General features: G+C 34.6%; 1 protein-coding gene across 2 annotated transcripts; it reads right to left on the bottom strand.

The window, feature by feature from the left end:
- Positions 1-7,972: 7,972 nt before the first annotated feature.
- On the bottom strand, positions 7,973-19,056 carry LOC131168405 (high mobility group B protein 10). Of its 2 annotated transcripts, XR_009140293.1 has the most exons (7): positions 18,701-18,997; positions 17,525-17,603; positions 11,450-11,612; positions 11,273-11,353; positions 9,258-9,619; positions 8,149-8,593; positions 7,973-8,071 (listed from the first exon to the last, which is right to left on the bottom strand). XR_009140293.1 is itself a non-coding variant. In XM_058127793.1 (6 exons), exons 1-6 carry the CDS (start codon positions 18,937-18,939, stop codon positions 8,504-8,506), a joined length of 1,014 nt encoding a protein of 337 aa, XP_057983776.1. In that variant the 5' UTR covers positions 18,940-19,056; the 3' UTR covers positions 8,073-8,503. The 2 variants fall into 2 exon arrangements, 1 of the variants encoding a protein (XP_057983776.1); XM_058127793.1 differs by lacking the exon at positions 7,973-8,071 and having other exon boundaries at positions 8,073-8,593; positions 18,701-19,056.
- Between the last annotated feature and the right edge of the window lie 3,897 nt (positions 19,057-22,953).

Genomic DNA, 22,953 nt, shown 5'->3' with positions numbered 1-22,953 from the left:
AATGACCTGATCGACCAAACACCCAAGTTCGGTTAGCCGAACTCATGTCTAGTCGACCGAACCTTGGAGGGTTTAAAATCGCCTTTGGATAGTTGACCGAACCTGTGGTTCAAAAATCCCCCGGTCAACCGAACCATAAAAATGGTCTACCGACCCTCTTGGGTTGCTCAGGTTTTACCGAGGTTAAAACACTGTTAATTTTATTAACCCTCATTAAACATTTTCCAAAATTCCTCCTATATCCCCAACGGTAATATTTTTGAGGATATCTATATATAGCCCCTCATTTGCCCTGATGAAGAGTGATTAGCAAATAGGATTAACCAAAAATCCTCTCAAACTTTTTATACTCCCATTTACCCATACTACATATTTTGAAGCCAAATTTCTTATACTTTTTTATACAAATCATTTCTTTGATAAACCAATTTTTTGAGAGTTATTTGAGTGGTTATTCATTGTTCTATATTGTTAGGATACTCTCATTATATTCATTGTATTTGATTTTCAGATTGAGAGTTGAGCATAAGATTTATCCCTTGATTTTATTTGATAAATCAATGTGTGGGAAAATCTAGTGGCTAGTGAGTCTTTGCATTATCATTGCAAGACTCATTGAGCTTGTGTTTTTTGTTTGAGCAAAAATGGTTTTCACAAGCTTATTTTTAAATATCTCGTGTTAGAATTTTAGGAAAATCATTTTAGAGACATTTTGATTAAACTATTTAGATATCTTTAAAAGCCTACCTGTGATTGAGATGTTGTGATATATTGTTTCAAAGATTGATTGATAATACACTCTTGCACTTGATTGCTTAGTGACATTAGCTTGAGTGTTATTACACACATATTTGCACTGAGCTTATAGTTCCTACAGTTTTTGTGTGTATCGATTATATTGTGCATAGTGGTACATATTTGCTTATGTAAAAAGCATTTTCGTATATGTAAATTTTCATATATTTTGTATTCCAAGCATGGGCCTAAAGACGGAGACTAGCCTTGTTGAATAGTCCCAGATTGGCTTAGACCCAATTAGAAAAGTTAGGTGCACCATCCTAGTAAGGTGCAAACCCGTTAATTGACCTGATTGTATACGGTGCCGCTCCACCCTTGAAGTAAGCCTTTAGTAGAATCCTTGTACTTGTGAGTCAAGGCGGGGACGTAGGTAGTATTGGCCAAACCCCGATAATATATCATGCATATACTTTATATTTCCAGCACTTTATATTCATGCACGTGTATGTTATATTCGATATATTGTGACTGTTGCACATGATTTAATTTTTGCATATTATTTGCACATTTGGGTTTATGCGTATATAGAAAGACCCTAGGTTGTGGAATACTATTGTTGGATTAGCTAAACCTAAGAATAAATTCTAAATACCCAATTCACCCCCCTCCTCTTGGAAATACACCAATTCCAACAAATTGCAAACCCAATCAAATGTTCAAACAATAAACATAAACATATAGGTGCAGAAAATAAATTTTGGAAAATAAAACTAACACCAGATATGTCATCGAAGTTCAGCCAATACTGCCTACATCCCCACCTTGGCTCACAAGCACAAGAATTCCACTATAGGCTCACTTCAGGGGTGAAGCAACACTGAATATAACACCTTACCAGGATGGTGCACCTAACTTTCCTAACCGGGTCTAAGCTAATCCGTGACTTTTACCAGGGCAAGTCTCCTTCTTCAGGCCCACGCCTGGAATACAACAAATATTCAATATACTTTTGCATACATGGAAGTGTGCTTCTAAACAAGCAGATATGTACCACAATACAGTCCAGATAAATATGCAAGCACAGATGATAGAAAATATGTTCAGTGCTAATAAAGTGTGCTAAACACTCAATCAGATGTTAATGTGCAATCAAGATTTAGAGTGTATTTCCTAACGATCTTTGAAACAAGATATCAAAGTAAATCAATCACCACAAGTTTCAAAGTGTTCAAACTAGAATATTCAAAATATCTCAAATAAGACTTTCTCAAAATAATAGCTCAAGAGATATTTGAAAAATATGTAAGCTTGTGAAAAATATTTTGCAAATCAAAACCACAACTTGATGAGTCTTGCGACAAAGATGCAAAGACTCACTAGCTACAAAGGTTTCGCCACATAAAGATCTATTGATTAAATTGGGGAAAACCCCTAGCTAAAAACTGTCAATAAAAAGAACAATCAATCTATAACAATGAGAGTTTTAGAAATTTGAATCACTCAACAACACTCTAAGGAAGTTGGATTTATCAAAGAAATAAGAAGCAAAGAGTGTTTTTGGCTTTGTATGAAAAATATGCTCTTTGAAAATACAAAGGATTTTTGGCTAATTGGAATTGCTAATCTCTCTTAATTTTTGCAAATAAACCCATATATATAAAGGAGGCTAAAATTATAACCGTTAGGGAAACACAAGGAATTATTATAAATGTTTTAAATGAGTTTAAGAAATTAACCCTGATTTACCCTAATTAACTATGGTAAAAATTTGGTCAACCCAAGAGTTTTGGTCAACCGGGCCATAGGTTCGGTCCCCCGAACAGACAATAGAAAAAGTAATTTTTGGAATTCAAGCGCCTGAAAGTGGGTTCGGTTTGCTGACCTAAGGCAATTTTCCATTCTGTCTGAGTTTCGGTCGTCTGAACCAAAGTTTAGCTTACCAAACGGCCAAGTTCGGTTGCCCGAGTGTAAATTGAACTATAAGTTCGGGCGCCCGGGGACGATGGAAAAGTACAAGATACAAGTTCGGTTGATCGTGGACACTCAAGTCATTTGAGTTCGGTCACCCGAATCTAGGTCAAATTTTTTACCGTTCGACGGTTCTGTCGATCAAGGCAATTTGACTAGCCAAGTTTGGTCGCCCAAAGTCCTTATGATTTTTACCCTGAAGTCCATACTTTAATTCAATTTTACCCCTAATGACATGTGAATTGTAGTGGGGCTTTGTGCACTAAGTGTGGGAACCTAAGGTCTATCTAAGGCCACCTGAGTATACTTGCCTACCATGCATGATGCAAATTATTACAGACCATATTACAATCCATATTATAGTCCAAACCAAAATGAAGAATACACAAATTACAATTACAAATAAAGCACAATATTCTTCAATCTTCCTTGAAGACACCATACGCCATCATGATATAATGATCTTTTCAATTCAATGCATAGAGTGAACCTGCATGCAAGTTCAGTGCAAATATCAGTACCAATGTATTTGTCATTATCAGAACGGGATATGACCAACTAGGTCAACATGTATCGATTGGGTTCAGCCCGTTAATTAAACTAGAGAGTCTCAGCCCCATAAGTAAGACTGATTGCTTTCAGCCCAGAAATTGAACTATGGAGTCTCAGCCACGTAAGTGAGATCGGTTCAATTCAACTCAAAAATTGAACTGGGGTTTTCCTCGCCCCGTAAGAAGATGATATAAATGGCTTCTGCTCCATCCATTGATAGTGTAATCCTTGGCAGGTATGCCCAAGGCTGGGACATAGGCTAGTTTGGCCGAACCTCGATAATAAATATTGTGTCTCTCTCTCCCTTTATCTCATTTAATTTTCGCACTTTAATTTCCATATGTGTATGTCTGTTCATTTACAATTATAATTATTTGCATGCACATTTATTTTAAATGAGATATATGTGTATGTCTGCACTGATAACTTAATCGTTTTATATACACGCTTTCAATATTGAATGGGATATGAACTATGGTGAATCGGCGAAATGTTTAAATTAATCGAAAAGTTTTAAAACCCAATTCACCCCTCCCCCCTCTTGGGATCACACAAATTCCAACAATTTCTTTGAAACGTTCCCACGTAAGGGTTGCTGGTCTTAGCTTCTATCCCAGGAGAAGCTTCATGGAATTCCACCAGCGTTTGGCCTCATCAGTCATTTTAAAAACAACATATAAGACCTTCTGCTTGTCTGTGTAGCGAACAACTAGCAGCAACTCCTCCATTTCTTGGATCCAATTCTCTGCAGCGATTGGATCAACTTTTCTTTCAAAGGTTATGGGTTCATACGGTTGAACTGCTCAATTGTACAACCCTTTTTAGTGGGTGGACAATTTCGTTCCCTGGAACTTCGCAGAGTTTCTGCCATGAATTGTTGTGCTACTTCTCATAGCACCAACGTACTGTTGACACCTTCTTCATGGAAAGTCTTAACAATACCCTCATTTCTTTTAGTATTCATGTGGTTATTTATGGGGTCCATTCTGAAAAAGGACCAAAGTTGTTTTAAAGCCATAATCTTATTTTAAAGTTTAATCAAAATAATAGGCAAAAGAAAAAATATCCTAATCTACCTGATCCTACCCACATCATGGTTTATGTCTATGCTCTGGTAAAAATTATTTGCTAAAGTCTACAGAACCTATATCCTATGCTCTGATACCAAGTTGTCACGCCCCGAACCCGATAGAGTCTGAGGTGTTACTTTCTATAAATATTTCAACAACAGAAGTAAATAAATCTCAAATGTTTTTATTACCAGAGTACTAATTAATTTCATTACAAATGTATCTCAAAGATTAAAATTAGCATGCCTAAAAATTCTAAAATACATAAACATAACCAACTAGTATTATACTAATTTTTAATCTAGTTTGCTCTTTCTATTCCCACTCACGCGCTTGCTATGTCTGAATTCTAGTATGCTCTTCAAAATTATCTGTAATGTAAAATAATATTTTGGATGAGGCGACGCTTAGTAAGTAAAAAAATTATTATTAGAGTATGGCCAAGATGAGCTTTCACAGTATTATAATTTCATAAAATAATATTTAATATTGTAACTTTAAAACTGTATTTAAAATAAAAATAAATTTAAAAATTAATGCATAAAATTTTTACCATCAACTATAGCAATAAAATTTTATAACCATACATTATAACTGTTAAACTGAACTTGTTAACTTAAACTGTAACTATATACCTAATTATACATATATACTTATTTTATATAAATCATTATGTTCGCTTATCTCACATTCATATATATCTTCATATATATCCTATGTTTTCATGTTAACTGTAAGTCATGTTTATCTTCATGATTAGGTTGTGTGGTTCGAATACTAGACTTAACTGACTGGCTGACCAAACTAAATCAAATTGTAACTATAAGTGAGATTTTCTCAATTAAGTCTTGACCCGGAATCAGGTGTGCACTCAAAAGAAATTCATTACTCTGTAAAACCACTCTGTAAACAGTGTGGGTGTACTATGATCCCTTTAAATTTTAAACTACGGTATCAAGTATTTGTAACTTTGAACTTTCTTAGTCAAAAGGGTTTTTAAAACATACTACTATATAATGTATATAATCTAGTACATATCAAAGCATTTACTGAGATTGAGGCGTTATGTATTGCCATCCCACAATTCAGCAAGCCCTCGGGTTAAAATCCCGAGGATTGGGTATTACGTATCGTCGTCTCCCTTTGCTTTGATACCACCAAATTTAATTTAAAAAAACATCCTTGTATATATACTTTATGCAATTAAAACAACATTATAAAAATTGTGTATATATATATATATATATATATATAAAATTTATGCAATAAAATGAATAACATCATAAAAATTGTATATATAATTTGAACAGCATCATAAAAAAATTATATTTAATTTAAGAAATAAAATGAACAACACTATTAAAAAATTTTACCATATCTTAAATGTTTTATAAAATATGTAACGTAATTTAACAAGCTCATGTCACATGATTTTTGTGCTAAAAATATTTTCTTGAATAGAAAATAATAATGTTGTAAATTATCCAAGGGAATTAGAAAATTTCTTAACCCAAAAATAAATGCAAGTATATTAAAAATAAAACTAATATAATCAAATATACGTATAAATAAACTCGGGTAAAATTTAATAAAAACCTAACATAATCAAATTTATTTATAAACTTAGTTATATTTTATTAAAAAAAAAAACTAACATAATCAAACTTACTTACCCTGACTTAACCCTGTGAAACGGTCACGACGAATTTTCAACTCTTAAAATGAGATTTGAAAGAGTAGAGGAATGAGAATTTTAAGTGTATAAAAATTATTTTTCTACCACTAATTCTTTCACTCACTTTTCCTTTTCGTTCTCTGAAAATTTTATATATATATATATATATATTTGATACTTTCATTTGATGTGTAGATGGATGCTTGTCTTTATGTCAATGGCATTATCCAAAATTAATTAATTACCCAAATTAATTAAAGAGGAGATGGTGTTAGAATCAATTTAAAACATATTCATCCTTACTATTAATAAAACTTCAGTATGTCACGCGTCTCATTTGACATATAATTGAATTGGCCATTTTAATAAAGTAATTTTATTATTATTATTATTATTATATATGAAGAAAGTACATAAGTGGGTATAGGCTTTAAATAAAAATAATTATTAATATAAAGTATTGTTTTTTATTATTTACTTAAATGGTGTGTGAAAAACTAAAAATGAGAATGTGCTTTCAATAAAATTTATTATAATATAGTGGTGCGCGAAATCAAGTAGCTAATTCAAAATTACTTATATTATATATTTACAAAATGTATGCCAATCAAAAATATTATTTCATATATATACTTATATATGCACACCAACTGTGTCTACTCCATTTATCCTATGAAATTTCACTTTAATCAGGCCGACCTTCGGGGAGCAACTAAACTACAATGGTTTCTTAGCACTCGCTTAAATAAGGTTTTTCTTAAATATCAAACATGGAATCAAAGATCCTAATAGAGATATACTTTCGTATTGACACTAGTTTAATGACTATCTTTATTATTTTATTATTTACTCGGGTAGTGCGAGGAAGTAATTAACCAGCTAACATTTACATATATTATATTATTATACTCTACTCATATATATATTTTTGGGATCATGACAGGATCAATCCAAATCCGAACTCATTTAACCCCAGCATGTTTATGACCCGTCCGAACTCAGCCTAGTAACCCGTTTTACCACCCCTTGAACTCGCGCATGCAACATACCACAATTACTACACATGTATGCAAAAAGCACCCTTCACCCAAGTTAGATTTATTCAACTTATTGGATTAGGTCTTAAATGCTTCATAAAACGAGGCAACCTGGCAATAAAATTACAAATGCCTTGATAAATTCTCCTCTGGCTTCTTTAGCATAAATTCTGAATTGGTTGGTTGACTTTTGATTCAGAAATTATGGGCATAATTAAAATTAAGGGTAAAATCCTAAATTTCCTGTGAATTCTTTAAATATGACATTTCCCTCGAGTTTGGATACAAAAACAAACTTTTTGTATGTCAACACTTTATCAATTATGAAAAAATAAATAAATTTAATCCTTAACTATCAATTTTTTCAACCTAAATTGATATTATTTTGCCATCATAATTGAATGAGAAAAATAAAAAGAAATTCCATTTTAGTAAGAATAAAATTTATTTTTTCATATAAACTTTCCGATTGACTAGGGATTGATTTGCCAATAAAATTTAAAGTTTACAAAGATTTTTAATAATTCTTCAAAATTCAAACAGTGAAGTATCATATTCAAAAAATTAAGGGTATTACTGGTGTGTTCTATTCTGTGTGTGTGTGTGTGTGTAAACTGTCCGTACGCCAGTGATTTGGTCCAAAAAGTCTTCCAATCACATAGAAAGCTTGCTTAGCAATCTACAAAAGTAAACATCGCCCTAAGAACGAACAAGCCACCTTATGTAGTTCAGATTTTATTTTTAAAAATATAATTGCAACACTAGCAACACTTTTTTACCAATGTTCACAATACTGAAGATTGAAAAATAGTTAGTGGTTTTTTTTTCAATTTTCCAATTATGTGGAAAATTGAAAATTATTAAAACACAACTAAAAACATACTCTTAAACACTGCGGTTTCAACAGAAATTAGAACTGGGCTAATGCCCACGAGAGAGAGAGAGAGATGCGTCATGGCACCCAAGATTAAAATTAAAGGGGAGTATGGAGATTGTATGCTTACCTTGTGTCCTGTGAGTGAGAACCACAGCTGACAAAAAAGGTGGGGAAATTAGTATTCAGTCCACACTCCACAATTAACAACAATGCTAACACTCATTTACTTACAGCAAAGGTCAATTTGTAATGAAAACCATAATGTATAATAATATTCTACAGACAGAAAGCCTCCCCCGCCTCCTCCTCCCCTCCAGTAGCTTCAACCCCACCCAAACACCCCCCCACCCCCGGCATAGCAGCAGCCGTGGGGGTGTGAAGGGATTGGGTTGGGCATTCAGCAACAAAAGTGTTTTTAAGGAAAAAGATGCTGCCGCAACCACCACAGCTTCTGCTGCCGCCACTGGCACCCCCAGCCCCAAAAACAAGTACAGGCCAAACAGCTGCAACAAAAAAAAAACCGCACGGAATGATGTACTGAAAATGGGTATTATGCCCTTTGAAAACCCTCAAAAAATATGGTAGGCTATTGAGGCCTTGAATCAATGGTTGACTTGTACTCCAACATTTCAGCCCGGTATCTCTCCTTGTCCCTCAACCCTTTCTCCTGATAAACCTGCATCACAGCAACCCAAAGCGGGATGAGAACCACCCAACAGAACTGATGTCAGGAAAATAGCCAAGCACTAAAATAGTGCGAGCATGGCAGCCACGTCCTTCATAATTAAAGCTAAAACAGGCAGTGAGAAGCATCTCATGTCCAAGGGTAAAATTGGCAGCATTCCCATGATCCAAGGAAAAGTTTTTGAACCTCCATCCAACTCTCCATATTATGGGAACTACCCATGGCATTATCCAGAGCCTACTCCTCCTGTTAAATGCCTCTCTATATGACCCCAAGGCCTTTAAACTCTTATCAACCCCAAAACTCAATTCAACACCACCCCCCCCCCCAAAAAAAAAACGGAAAGCGCCACCTCCAGGCCTCCCAAGTGCTTTTCTCCTCTGATTGCAGGAGTTGCCAATTGAGTTAATTTGACTATAGATCAAATAAAGTTCAGCTGGCAATGATTTTTGGTACCATGAGAACCACAACCAATATAATGAATCACAAGAATGGTGTACAATATGCAACGTCCACGTTTACAATTCAGAAACATCACAAAAAGCATACAATGTTGACAGCAGTAAGCCTACAGGTACTCGGTGAGTGGAAGAAAGTTGTCATAAATTAAATAGCTCAGCACAGAAGAATGAACACAAAGGTTTGTATGTAATACCTGCTTTTCAGCCTCAGTGAGTTTGCTCCAGAGAAGCCCAATCTTCTTGCTGATAGCTTTCTCTTGCCCGTGGAACAATGGCTTTAGCCTCGCATACTGCTCTGCAAAGAAAAAAGTGTAACCACTCCTATTTGGCTTGGGCCGAGAGGGATCCCTCAGTGCTAGCTTAGAGCTCTTCCGCTTCCGGTGAGGAGGCACGACAGAAGTATTGAAACTCCCAGACTTGTGCAATGCATGAGGAATGTGATACAGGACACCTTTCAGCTCATCTGAACCCAAATTCACACTAACAAGATACCCATTATCGAATTTTCCATCTATAAATCCAGTCACTGAACACCCAGGCTGTAATGTAGGAGTTTCTGCATATAACATAAATAAAAAAATTTTCAATGCAGACTACAAGCAATATAGTCGGAGCATTTGGAAGCAAAACAGCAGCATCATGGAACTATTTCTTTCAGTTTTGAATAAGGAATTCATTGGAAATGGAAACTGCTCAAGCTCAATCACAGATGATAAATCAAATTCCAAACTACTTATTTAGCCAAGGAAGTGTGGGGACAGCCAGGGTTTACGGCATCCAAGACATATCAAGTTGTATGCAATATAAAATTCACCAAAACTATAAAATTATCAGAGCCCTCACAGTCTGCAGGAGTACAAACATGCATGAATTTTGGAATATCAATCAGTGTTTTAACAGGCTCAATCGAGGCTCGCCTCAATGCACAATATACCAAAAACACCTTGAGGCTCAATCTAAAATACCAAATTCCAAAATGGCTAGCGCATTTCATGTTGAGGCATACGCATTTTTACAGAAGGCACGCCTTTTACGCATTTTCACAGAAGGCACACGACGCCTTTTTAGTTAAGCTTTACGCATTTTGGATGTGTGATTCTCAAATAAGAATTGGTTAAATGATTTTAGCAACATGCTTGTATAAAAGGAATGTCGTAATATGAGTTGATTTCTAAAACTCTTAGACCTCAATCTTTCCAAAATAATTGAGAGATGTATCTTAAATCAAGAAAATTGTTTGAACTTTGTAATAGTATAGCTATCTCTTGTCATGATTTATGTCATGTATTCAAGTTAGCAATTTTTGAATGGCCAACAAGTAGTTTTCAAAGTATATATAATTTTTTTTCTTACATTATATTTGTGATTTTCTTAAAAATTTCCTTATTCGTAAAATATATAAAATTTATTTACATATTTTTATCTTAAAAACAAATTCTTAAAAGGTTTACACCCCAACGCCTTAAGGCTTAAGGCTCGCCTTTTAAGGGTTAAAACGCCTTGCCTTATGCCTTCACCTTTTAAAACATTGATATCAATTATAAATTCAGACTGATGTGTTGGAGTTTCAAACTTGAGGACTATGTTCAGAGATCCTAACTTGACAACTCTTTCATCTTCAGCAAAGCAGAACATATGAAAGGATAGGCTTACTCAGGATATTTTCAACACCAAAAACATCAAATGATGTCTGACATCTAACTAGAATAACTCCTTTGCTCTATTTTAATTTTTCCTTACAAAAATATGTTTGCCAACATTTATGCAGCATAGTTAAATTATATTGTCCAAAATCATCAGAAACCATCACTATGAATTGTCAAGTTGTATGCAAACACTTAGACATGTCAAGTTGTATGCAAACATTTAGACATTTGCCAACATTTATGCAGCATAGTTAAGTTATTTCATCACAATGACAAATTCAGCCAGTAAACATTTCAAATGGTCCTGGCAAATTAGGTTTATACAAATTTAGACAGTCATAGAGGTCAGTATTCCTGCATGGGAGATGTTTCCACAAGAGTGAAGAAACTTGCCCACAATAAACAGCTGTCCACCATACCAAGTTTAAAAGCTACAGCTAGCAAAACAAATCAAAAGTACAACATATAAATCTCTAGACATGATTTTCTGAGTTCAAAGACAATGGTTATAACCTATAAAACCGCCTATCAAAATGCTAATGCGTAATGACCCCTGCTCTTACCTGATAACTGGTTCGTTGCAGCACCTTCCTCAAGGCCATGTGGGGTGGCAGATCTGTAAGATGGACTCCTGCCCATAATATCTGTGAAACACAAAACATGTTTTTTTCTGTTTTTCACATGCAAAGCAAAATTTCAGATAACATGAATGAAATATCAAGAGGCATGCTTCCAAATACCAGCATTTGCAATCGAAGGGGCTCTTTTGTGGAAGTAATAGACCTGCTCAAAGTGATAAAGCAATGACAGGTAATATTTTCGTAAGACAAATGATGCACTGGTGATTGTTGGTGGGAAATTAAAAACCACAATCACTTCCTTCCACCTGCGATCTCTGATAACCTATAACCAGTTCAAGACAAAAAAAAAAAAGTTAACGAGTGTGACAAATGGGATAACTATTAGTAAAGTGGAGACAACCCAAAAAAAGGGATAAAAAAAGGGGTGGACAGGTGGTTAGGAGAAAAACTAGAAGACAAATGTTACAATGCCGTCATACAAATAAAAAGAGAAATTCTGCAGTCCTGAGTGAGTCTGCCTATTTGACAATAATTTACTGTGGGTAAAACTACCATGTTATGGACTTATTGGTCAATGGGTAGAGAGATTAATTGTAGAAAATGGTAACAGTTGATAATATTACTATCTAAAATGATGATAGTAAATCATTTTAGATAACAAGTATTTTGGAGAAATTAAAATCATTGATGAGGATACACGGAAACTAGATGGAGAAAAGGAAGCTTAATTTAGTCCATGGGTTCGCATGCCCCCAATGTGTGCTATGCCTCATAGGGAGTTTAAACAATCATTGATTTGCATCAACCGGATGAAAATAAACAAAACCCACACCTTCCATAAAACACAACAACAACAACAAAACCAAGCCTTAAGTCCCACTAGGAGAGGTCGGCTACATAAATCCTTTTCCACCACTTTATGCAATCATGGACAATTTCTTTCGACAAATTCAGAGCCATTTAATCCTTATTCACTATCTCATTCCAAGTTATTTTAGGTCTTACCCTACCCTTTCTATTGCCCCTCACAATAACTAACTCTTCCTGCCTAGTGGTGCATTATGTGTATGTTGCAAGTGCCCAAATCATCTGAGTCACCTCCCTTATCTTCTATAAAAGCTACCCTTAACTTACTGCAAATATATTCATTTCTTAATTTATCTTTCAAAATTATACCACTCATCCATCTAAGCAATCGCATCCTAGCATCTTTTACTTTTTAGACATGATGTTTCTTAGTCGATCCATATAGTATAACTGATCTTATAGCCATTCTATAAAACTTTCCTTTTAATTTTAAGGGTATTCTACGACCAAAAAGCACACTTGAAGCACTTCTCCATTTTACCCAACCTGCTTTAACTCTATGCATTACATCCTCTTCTATTTCTCCTTTAGCTTGCATAATAGATTCAAGGTATCAAAATTTACAAGTGTTATTTATTCCTTCATCATCAAGTTTTGACTCCAATATTCCTCCTACTATCACTAAAATTACATTTCATATATTTTGTCTTATTTCTACTTATCCTAAAGTCTCTAGATTCTAAAGCTTCTTTCCATATTTCTAACTTATTCTCTACTCCACCCCAATTTCATCAATCAATACAATATCATCTGCAAACAACATACACAATGAAACCCCATTTGAATATTTTTGGTCAGTTAATCCATCACTAATGCAAAAAGATAATGGTTCAAAGCAGATCCTTGATGCACACCTATTGTGCTTGGAAATTCTCTAATCTCTCCATTTATAGCTCTTACACTAGTCAGTACTCCATCGTACATATCCTCAATGACATCAGTATACCTACTACATACACTCTTTTGTATATAACTTCTTTAGGTACCCTATCATATTTTTTTAAGTCAACAAATATCATATACAACTTCCTCTTCTTTTCCCTAAACTTTTCTCTTGATCTTCTTAAAAAATATATAACTTCTATAGTAGATTTCCCAAACATAAAACCAAATTGATTTTCTGCAACCTCCGTTTGTAGCCTTAATCTTTGTTCAACTATCATTTCCCACAGTTTCATCATATAATTCATAAGTTTAATTCCACAATAGTTATTACAATTTTGAATATCTCCTTTATTTTTGTATATAGGTATTAAAGTGTCTTTCCTCCATTCATCTAGCATTTTCTCTATTTTTATAATTGTGTTAAATAAATTACTTAACCATATAATTCTGTTATCACCTAAGCATTTTCAAACTTCAATTAGGATGTTATCTGATTCTATAGTTTTTCCATTTTTCATTTTTTTTAGTGCAAACTTAACTTCGTCAACTCTAATTTTGCGACTAAGTCTCATATTTTTAGTCTTTTCCTCATTTGTCAATTCTAAGTTTAGGTCTTCTATTTGGTTTTAATTAAACAACTTACTAAAGTAACTTCGTCATCTTTATTTTATGTCTTCTTCCTTAACCAAGACAAGATCATCTTCACTTTTTATACATTTTACATTACCTAAGTCCTTATTCTTTCTTTCTCTAGCTTTAGCAAGTTTAAATACATCTCTATCCCCTTCTTTTGTACCTAATCTATCATAAAAAATATTAAATAATCTATATTTAGCTTCACTAACGGTTTTTTTTTGCATCTTCTCTCACCGCTTTATATTTTTCAAATTTATCCATGTTTCTACACTTTTGCCATGTTTTATACCAAATTCTTTTTGTCTTTACAGCTTTTTGGACATCTTGATCTCACCACCAACTTCCTTTGCTATTCGAGAATCTTACTTTTGATTCACCTAAAATTACTTTTGTTATCTTTTTCAATAGAGCTAGCTATCTTACAACAAAGAGTATTTATATCTACACCATCCTCTATAGTCCAATCACCATCTTTGATCATTTTATCTTTAAATTTTATTATATTTTCTACCTTCGGGTTTCACCACCTAGTTCTCTTATACTTCCAATTTTTTAGTATACATATCTGACACTCAAACTCTATGTTGTGTGGTTAAGCTTTTACTTGGGATAACTTTACAATCCTTTCATGATAAACAATCTACCCTCCTATTTAGGTAAAACATTTATTTGACTTTTATTTTGTCCACTTTTAAAGGTTATCTTCTCTTTTCTTAATGCAAATATTCATTGTAATAGAATCATATGACATAGAAAAATCTAAGATCATCTCCTCATACTCATTTTTGTCTCTGTATACATATCCTCCATGTATCCTCTCATAACCTTTATTATCCTTTCCAGCGTATCCATTCAGATATGCTGAATATTTTCTTAGCCCCAGATATGCCTTCTATAACACTATTCATATCTTTCCAAAATTATCTCTTAAGATTTTCTGCTAACCCTACTTGAGGAGTATAAGCACTAATAATATTTATTATCTCTTGGTCTAAGACCATCTTGATTTTTATAATTTTATCCCCTACTCTATTTATATTTACAACGTTAATCTTTTAAGCTTTTGTCTACAATAATTCCTACCCCATTCTTATGTTTTTCTTTACCAATGTACCCACGTTTAAATCTTGATTTATCAATTTTTCTAGCTTTCTACCCCCACCCAGTTAGTTTCTTGAAAGCACGTTATATTAATTTTTATTCTAATCATTGTGTCCACAATTTTCAACCTTTTACCTATAAATGTCCCTATATTCCAAGTTTCTAATCTAATCTTAGCCTCCTAAACTAACTTGTTTTCCTGCCCACATCCAAAATGATGCAAGAACCCTCGCATATTTGACACAGTACTCGAGCACCAACACAACGCGTCGCTTTAGGGCAACAACCAAGCCCACACTAGCCCACTTTTTGCTACACTCGGGTGGTATAAGTGCAACAGGTGGCTCGTAGGGGACACCCCAGTGAATATTCAATAAGGATTCATATCATAGTAATCTGACAAATTTTACATTGGCTATCAACTACCTAACGCATCCCTCCTCCTTTACCCACGCTTGAGACCGACGATGTGTGAAATGATTAGGACATTAAGTGCAACACAGGCAAAGTTTACACGTTCCATAAAAACCAAATCTAAAAAGTCTAATCTATTTTACTAATTTTCCAAAGATTCCAACTTGACGAAACTTCTATCAGGGTTCTAACAATGTCAATAAGAAAAAATGTAGGAGCAACAATAAGTCTTTGGAACATGAAATGTCCATAAAAATATATCCATGCACCACTATCCCATGGTGATCCATGGAAGGTAGCAGCACAACAACACTAAGCAATTATACCTAGAAACTCTCTTCAAACACTTGGAACCTAACAAATAATTTTACCAAATAAGAAAATACAAAAAATATAGAAAAGATGTTGCATTCACATGGTTTGTGTTATAAGTCGAGCTTGTTCAAGGCATTATGCTTGCCTGTGACCGCTTACCATGTGTACATAGGGTGGGTAACCGTCATGTAAATAATAGTGTAGGTTTTATTCTTTGAATGTGATAATGCCATAGTGTAAAATGGAGGTATGACTCCTCAGTGAATTTTCTATTTCATAGTGCCAAAGCTAGAATAATGTAGAAAGCCCTTTACGAGGGGAGGGTGAATATTCATGAATCATCATAAAACTTACTAGCATTTGTAACCATGTTTAGCCTACCTGACTCCCTCACTAAGCACACGTTACCTACACGTGACTCTTGTCTACTTGCTTTCTTGTTTACTACTTCCAATAAACTTTGTATTTGATTGTTAAGAATTTATTCATGTTGTGAAACTACGGTATACTTTCAGCTAACTAGTTAAGCAAGGCTGCAAGAGTGTTATAACTAGTGGCCACACAACCCTTCATAAGGTGTGAAGTGTTTGACCTTTGACATTTGGCTTTGGAAGCCTACAATCAAGAGAGACCCAATAGCCACAATTTTTCTCAAATCAGTACACAAATTTTTTAATTAAAAGTAGAAAATATGTTATTAAGCAGAAGAAGAAGAAGAAGAAGAAATACAAGAAGGAGCATAAGAAATCCTCCTTAAAAGATACAAGAAGAAAAATATACAAAAATAAATGAAACAGGCCCAGCAAGCAAGTATGCTGCGAATAAGAAGGGAAAAAATGAACTTTGAATCAACCGGCTGCAAAAACCCACAAGGAGGCCAAATACAGAATCCTAACCCAAATTGAAGACATCTTCTTCCCCGTAAAATTACAAGCATTGCATTCCAACCAAATCCCACACAAACATGATTATTACCATGGTTAATGCACACTCAAACCCGTGAAATAAGGCAGACATGCTAAACATTGTTCCTTGCATACATAGCCCTAAAAATAAACCTTTGGAGTTCCTCCCATACATCTCTCTCTCAAGGCATCAAGACAGTTTGGAATGACTATTGAATCAAATATGGAAATGCTTTTCGGAAAAATATTCAATATTTTAACTCATGCACCATTGCATAGAACATCTTCATTCTTCCAAAAATTGATTAACATGCGCTAAACGAAGAGCTTGATATTAGAGTTTAAGTAGCAGTTTGAAGGCAATAATCTCACTTCAATGCAATCTACATACAGCACGATCCAGCAATTGCAATAATAGATGAAACTGGAAAATGAAACCATCTAGCGTATAGTAATTCAAATCAAAGTTGGGAACACAATTACCAAAAAATGCTAGCAGCCTAGTGAACCACAAATTGGTTTAGACATTTGAACACGAGGTACATTTTCATTCCAGAATGCTAAATCTAACGATCCAAAGTTTTAATTAAATTTGTTTCACATAGCATATTTATTTATTTAAAGGGGGAAACTTCACATAATTATTCTATTTTTATTCACTAATAATACATTTTTCAAAAGAAAATACGTCCAGATTCAGAAACAGCGCAACATCCTATCCAAAATATACAAGTTCCGTTGCATGTTCTTCAACGATATATCTATATAAGCATACTGCCAACGTTCACACTTTTGGGCACGTGCCATGCCACAATCCCATTCCCATTCACAAATCAGAACACTCCTATCTGTAGGTAACATTGGTTGGGAATAAAGACATAGGCTACCTAAAGAAAACCATCCAAGTTGATCTTTTGTAACAAGGGACTTATAAAAGAAAGAGGGAACTCAAAAACGTGGAAAGGATGATTGCATCAAGAATTCACACATTGGTAATAAACTACAAAAAATTGACCATTTTGTGCCACTAAGTTTGGCATTTTAGGTTCATATTAGTTTAAAAAACTTCATTATAATCACAATAAATAAATAAATAAATAATGAACTATACCTTTTCAAGGCCGCCACGAGATGTAACCTCCACAAAAAGGCAGTGCAAATCTAGAGCCTTTCCTCCTATGGTAGGTACACTATGCAAAATGAGAAAAAGAATGTAAGTCAGGCTGTCATCTTTTGTTCTTTACAAAAGAGAATTATCAACCTCTCCTTAAAAGGAGAAAAGAATTTTTGAAAGTACCAAGTACCTAGTAAACAAGAAATCATTGACCATACTTCAAAGAAGTGCTTGCTAAACCAAAGCATAAGAACAACAGAAAAACAAATGGAAACACATTCTCATAGACATGGAAGCATCCATGTGCACACACGAACTATACATGTGAAAGGAGTGGGGCGTGAAGAAGAAGTACCTACTGATCATTTATCCATGCACTTAAATGTATGAAAGTTGCATAAAACAAAAGACCCTTAAATTATTGGTACATGATAATAGGATAGATTAAAACAATGAGCCACATAATTACTAATGTAGGCAAAAAATTGAATAAATAAGCCTATATTCCATTGAAAGTTGAAGGTTTGGACTCATTCTATTTGCACTTGGATATGTTTTTTTTTCTAAGGGAATCATTTTAATTATCAATTATTCCTCGTAATATATGAAACTTCCAAAGATAACCTGAAATTAGCTTGTTGGAGGTTTGGCGCCCTATTTCTTCAATTTTTCTCAACAGTTTTCGCTCCCTTTCGGAGGGAGTGTTGCTGCAGCCACCACAAAATTAATTATGCACGGTTTTTTGGATGCAGCAGTAGAAAATATATATATATATATATATATATATATATATATATATATATATATATATAAGAGTAATAATACTAGGGTAATGATTATATCAATGGGCATTCGGCAACCAAAGATGAGATTTTGAGGGAAACCCCCAACTCATGGAAGTATAAGTTGTTAAAGGAAAGCTACCAACTAACGAAGGGTTGAACAATATTAGCAGATTGCTCAAAGAAGTAAAAACAATGGAAATAATTGGATTTTGATAAGGAAGCTAGCAACTGTGGCGAGAACCGGAAAGGCTGGGAAGTCCGAGACTAGGGAAAGTATAACTAATGTAAAAGATGGGGGAAAATAAAAGGTGCAAAAAGAAGCAATAAAATCGAAATTGAACTACCCAAAAACAGGAAACAAGAGAAGAAAATGGGTTTATGTGCTTACGAGAACTTGGTACCGAAGGATCGGTGAAAGGCCTCGAGCGTTTTCCAGAAAAGCTCTGGACTTTGAGCAACTTCCTCGTACTCGGCTGCTGCCACAGGATAAGCAGCAATATTGGCATTGCTATTGCTATTGCTATTGCAGTTGTCGTCGTCTGATCGCCCATGGCGGTGGGTGGAGTTTTCAGCATTAGGGGCGGATGTTGGGGTAGCATTAGGGTCGTTGGACAGATGGGTCGACATTTTTAATCAATGGTAAAGCAAGAGATATGCCCCTTTTTGTTCCTAATTGTTAGGGATGTTCGTAGAAATTAGGATTAATAAAGCAATGTGATTGTCAAAAAAGGTAAAAAGACCGTCTTCGCCCCAAACGCCCAACAGCAGAGGGATTATTAGAAAGAGAGAACTTATGTTTTCCTTAAATTTATCTTCATTTGGAGTTGTGGAGTCGGTTTTAAGGGGCGTAAGAATAGTCAGATAGACTGTAAAACGAACACATAAAAACTGATGCGTAATCCAAATATATATATATATATATATATATATATATATATATGATATGAAGGGAGTAGAGAAGCTATGTTTGCATATACACCGAGAAAAAAAATGAATGAAGAGTTTATATTTTAGAAATATATATAAATATGAGTAAAGGGTATTTGTTTTATTAATCTAGGCGGCCAATACTAGAGGTATTTAAGTAGACATGAATGAAAATTATGATGAAATATCTCAAGCGTCGTTGTCGTAAGGAGAGAGGCTGAGCGGGAAGAAGCAAGAGATGGATGTATACTTCCAATCTTTGCACCACTTGAAATGTTTAGATATGATAGTATATTTGGTTAATTTGATTTTGTTTGATATAATTAATTTGAATGCATCCTCATAAGAAAATTGATCACATAATAAATTAAAGTTGTGTAGATGATAACCTCATAAATTGATCCTCTAAATTCGGATAATCAAATTGATAAATTTAAAAATGAATACCATGTGTACATAGTAAACAAACTTGACTTTACTTAAAGTCAAAGGTACTATTTTGTTAATTAATTTAGCCTTCCAAATTCAAAAAAAAAAACATAATATTACTGTTTTAATGAATACTAAACTTTTTAATTGACTTCCACCTTCCAACTCTAATTAAGTTTTGAGTTTTGACTTTAATTCTTTTTCATACAAAATTTATAGATATGGACCCTCCTGGGCTATGGCCCTATGTATGTGATGACTTCACATGTAAAGCATTGATCATGAACTTTGACTAAAGCAAGAGTTACAAGTGCTCTAAATAGGGGTACACCACCTTCTTTTTTACTTCACACACAAATATAAATAAATACATATATATATATATATATATATATATATATATTATAAGAATTGCGAAAATGACTTTCAATGATACGAAAATGTCCTATATATAAGAATTGTACAGAATATTGCGGTTACAAATTCAAACACATAATAATATCAAAAATATTCAAATAACGTAACCAGAAGATCCTAAATTATTGGATATCAAAAATATTCAAATAATGTAAAGAAAAGATCTTAAGCTATCGGATAACAGATTGACAAAAGATAAAATACAATTAATTTAATCAAGAAAATCAAGATGGTTACAATTACATGATTTCCTTTATACGCCCCCTCAAGATAGGCGTGCCATCAAATAAGTCGATCTTGATGCACAAATTTTGAAATTTCTAGCATGAAAGAGCTTTAGTCAAGAGGTTTGCAAGCTGATCATGTGTGCTGACATGGAAGACTTGTAGCATTTCTTTGGAGACCAGATCACGAACAAAATGAAGATCAATAGTAATATGTTTCATCCTCAAATGCATTACAGGATTAAGATTTAACTTAATAGCACCAATATTATCCCAAAATAAATGTGGAAGCTTAGTTATCGGAATACCAAGCTCGTGAAACAATGAGCGAATCCAAATGAGCTTAGAGTTGGCTGAAACCAAAGCCTGGTACTCCGCCTTCGTGAATGAACGGGTCACAACATGCTGCTTCCACATGCTGCAGGAAATGGGACAATCACCTATATGGAAAAATAAGATAGACAGAGGTGGAGGATCTAATATCCCTATTACCTACCCAATCTGCATCAGAGAACCCTTGAAGAGTGAGATTTCAAGTGCGCTTTAGGAGAATGTCATGATTAAGAGTGCCCTTCAAGTAGCATAGAACGCGTTTGGTAGCAATCCAATGAAGCTGAGACGGTTTATGCATGAACTGAGCCAACTTGTTGATTGGGAAAGCAATGTCGGGCCGAATAAGAGAGAGATATTGGAGAGCTCCTATAACTCGGTGGTGCTTGGTCGAATCAGCAGGAGAAGATCCATCATGAAACTCAAGAAGATCCTTGGTGGCAAGTGGAGCCTTGGCACCATCCATCTTGGTGTGAATAAGAAGATCCCAAATAAATTTTTGTTGGGACAGGAATAGCCCGTGTGTTTTACTAAAATAACCTCAACACCAAGAAAATAATTTAAGGATCCAAGGTCCTTTAAAGAAAAGCGATGACCAAGCTGCTAAACAATTTTAGAGATAGTAGCAGAATCACTGCCAGTGAGTAAGAGATCATCCATATATACCATAAAAAATAGTGTAACTCCATCACAATTATAGATAAATAAAAAGAGTCAGATTTGAACAGTTGAAATCCCAATTGAAGAAGACAAGTGCTCAGTTCTTGATACCAAGCACAAGATGCTTGTTTCAAGTCATACAAAGACTTCTTTAACCTGCAAACATGAGAAGGTAGATTAGGATCAACAAAACCTGGAGGCTGGACCATGAAGACGTCCTCCTGAAGTCGGCCATGCAGAATGCATTATTAACATCCAGTTGTCGAAGTGACCGATTTTTCTAAACAGCAATGAAGAAGACAGTTCGAATAGTCACCGGCTTCGCAACAAGGCTATACATATCATTATAATAAAATCCATGCCATTGATGAAATCATTTGGCTACCAACCTTGCTTTATAGCAAGAAATACTACAATTAGGATTTCGTTTAATTCAAAAAACCCATTTGCATCCAATGGGTTTGATGGTTGAGCTTGGTGGAACAAGCTCCCATGTGTCATGTTTAACCAAAGCAGTGAACTCCTCTAAACAAGCTCCCATGTGTCATGCCGCCACTTGGGATCCTTCAAGGCCTGAGACACACATGTGGTTTCTTTATGTTGAGGAAGAGGATGTTTTGTGTTTAGGTAAAGGTGTTTGGGTTTATGAATATTATTCATAGGCCCTATAGTCATGGTATGGGTACGAGTGGGCCAGAATGGAGTTGCAGATGTGGTGGATGGAGTTATTTATGTTGGTTAAGATTGTGCATGGGAAGAAGATGGCTAGGAAAATGGAGTCAGAGCTGCAGGAGCACTGTCTGTCATGGTGGCAGGAGGGGAGGGTATCGGTCCAATGGAAGGCACCACTGGTATGGCAAGATCTTGTATGTTAGCACCTGAAACTGATAGAGAGGGCACAATGACATGGGCAAAGGAAGAAAAATGAAAAATACACTCATCAAAGACCACATATCGAGACAAGTAGATGCGAGATGTATTAAGGTCCAAACACTTATTGGCAATTTGTGAGCTCGCGTAACCTATAAAGAGACGAAGCGTTGATTTTGGTTGGAGTTTACTTGTGGTATAAGGTTTTAGCCATGGGTAACACTAACAATCAAAAATTCACAACTTATTGTAATCGGGTAGCTAGGCGACCAAAAAAAATGCTTGAATGAACTCTTATTTTTTAAAATAATAGTGGACATACGATTTATTAAATAAACTACTGCCTAAAACACATAGGACCAATAAGATGGAGGAAGACTCGCCTGACTTAATAGAGTTAGGCATGTTTCAAAGATGTGACGATGTCGACGTTCACTTGTACCATTATGTTAAGGTGTATGAGGAGCAGTGGTTAGCCAACTAATGGAATTAGAAGAAAGATATTGTCGAAGAATATGATATTACCCCCCCCCCCTCCCCAATTATCCGAGTATAAGTGTTCAATTTAAAAGCCAAATTATTTTTCAATTAGCCCTTTTAACTAACAGAAAATGGAGCAAACATCACTTTTTCGACAAATTGGAAACAACCAACAATACTTTGTAAAATGATCAACAAATAATGCATAAAAACAAAACCCATCAATTTAAGTGGAAGACGTAGGCCCCCAAAAATCTGTATAGTTATATTCAAGAGGATGAGTACTAATGAGAGAAGTGGAAGA

The sequence above is a fragment of the Malania oleifera genome, chromosome 1 (genome assembly GCF_029873635.1).
Source record: "Malania oleifera isolate guangnan ecotype guangnan chromosome 1, ASM2987363v1, whole genome shotgun sequence".
NCBI lineage: Eukaryota > Viridiplantae > Streptophyta > Magnoliopsida > Santalales > Ximeniaceae > Malania > Malania oleifera.
The sequence above is the reverse complement of the archived record's forward strand: the minus strand, read 5'-3'. Positions and strand labels throughout refer to the sequence as shown.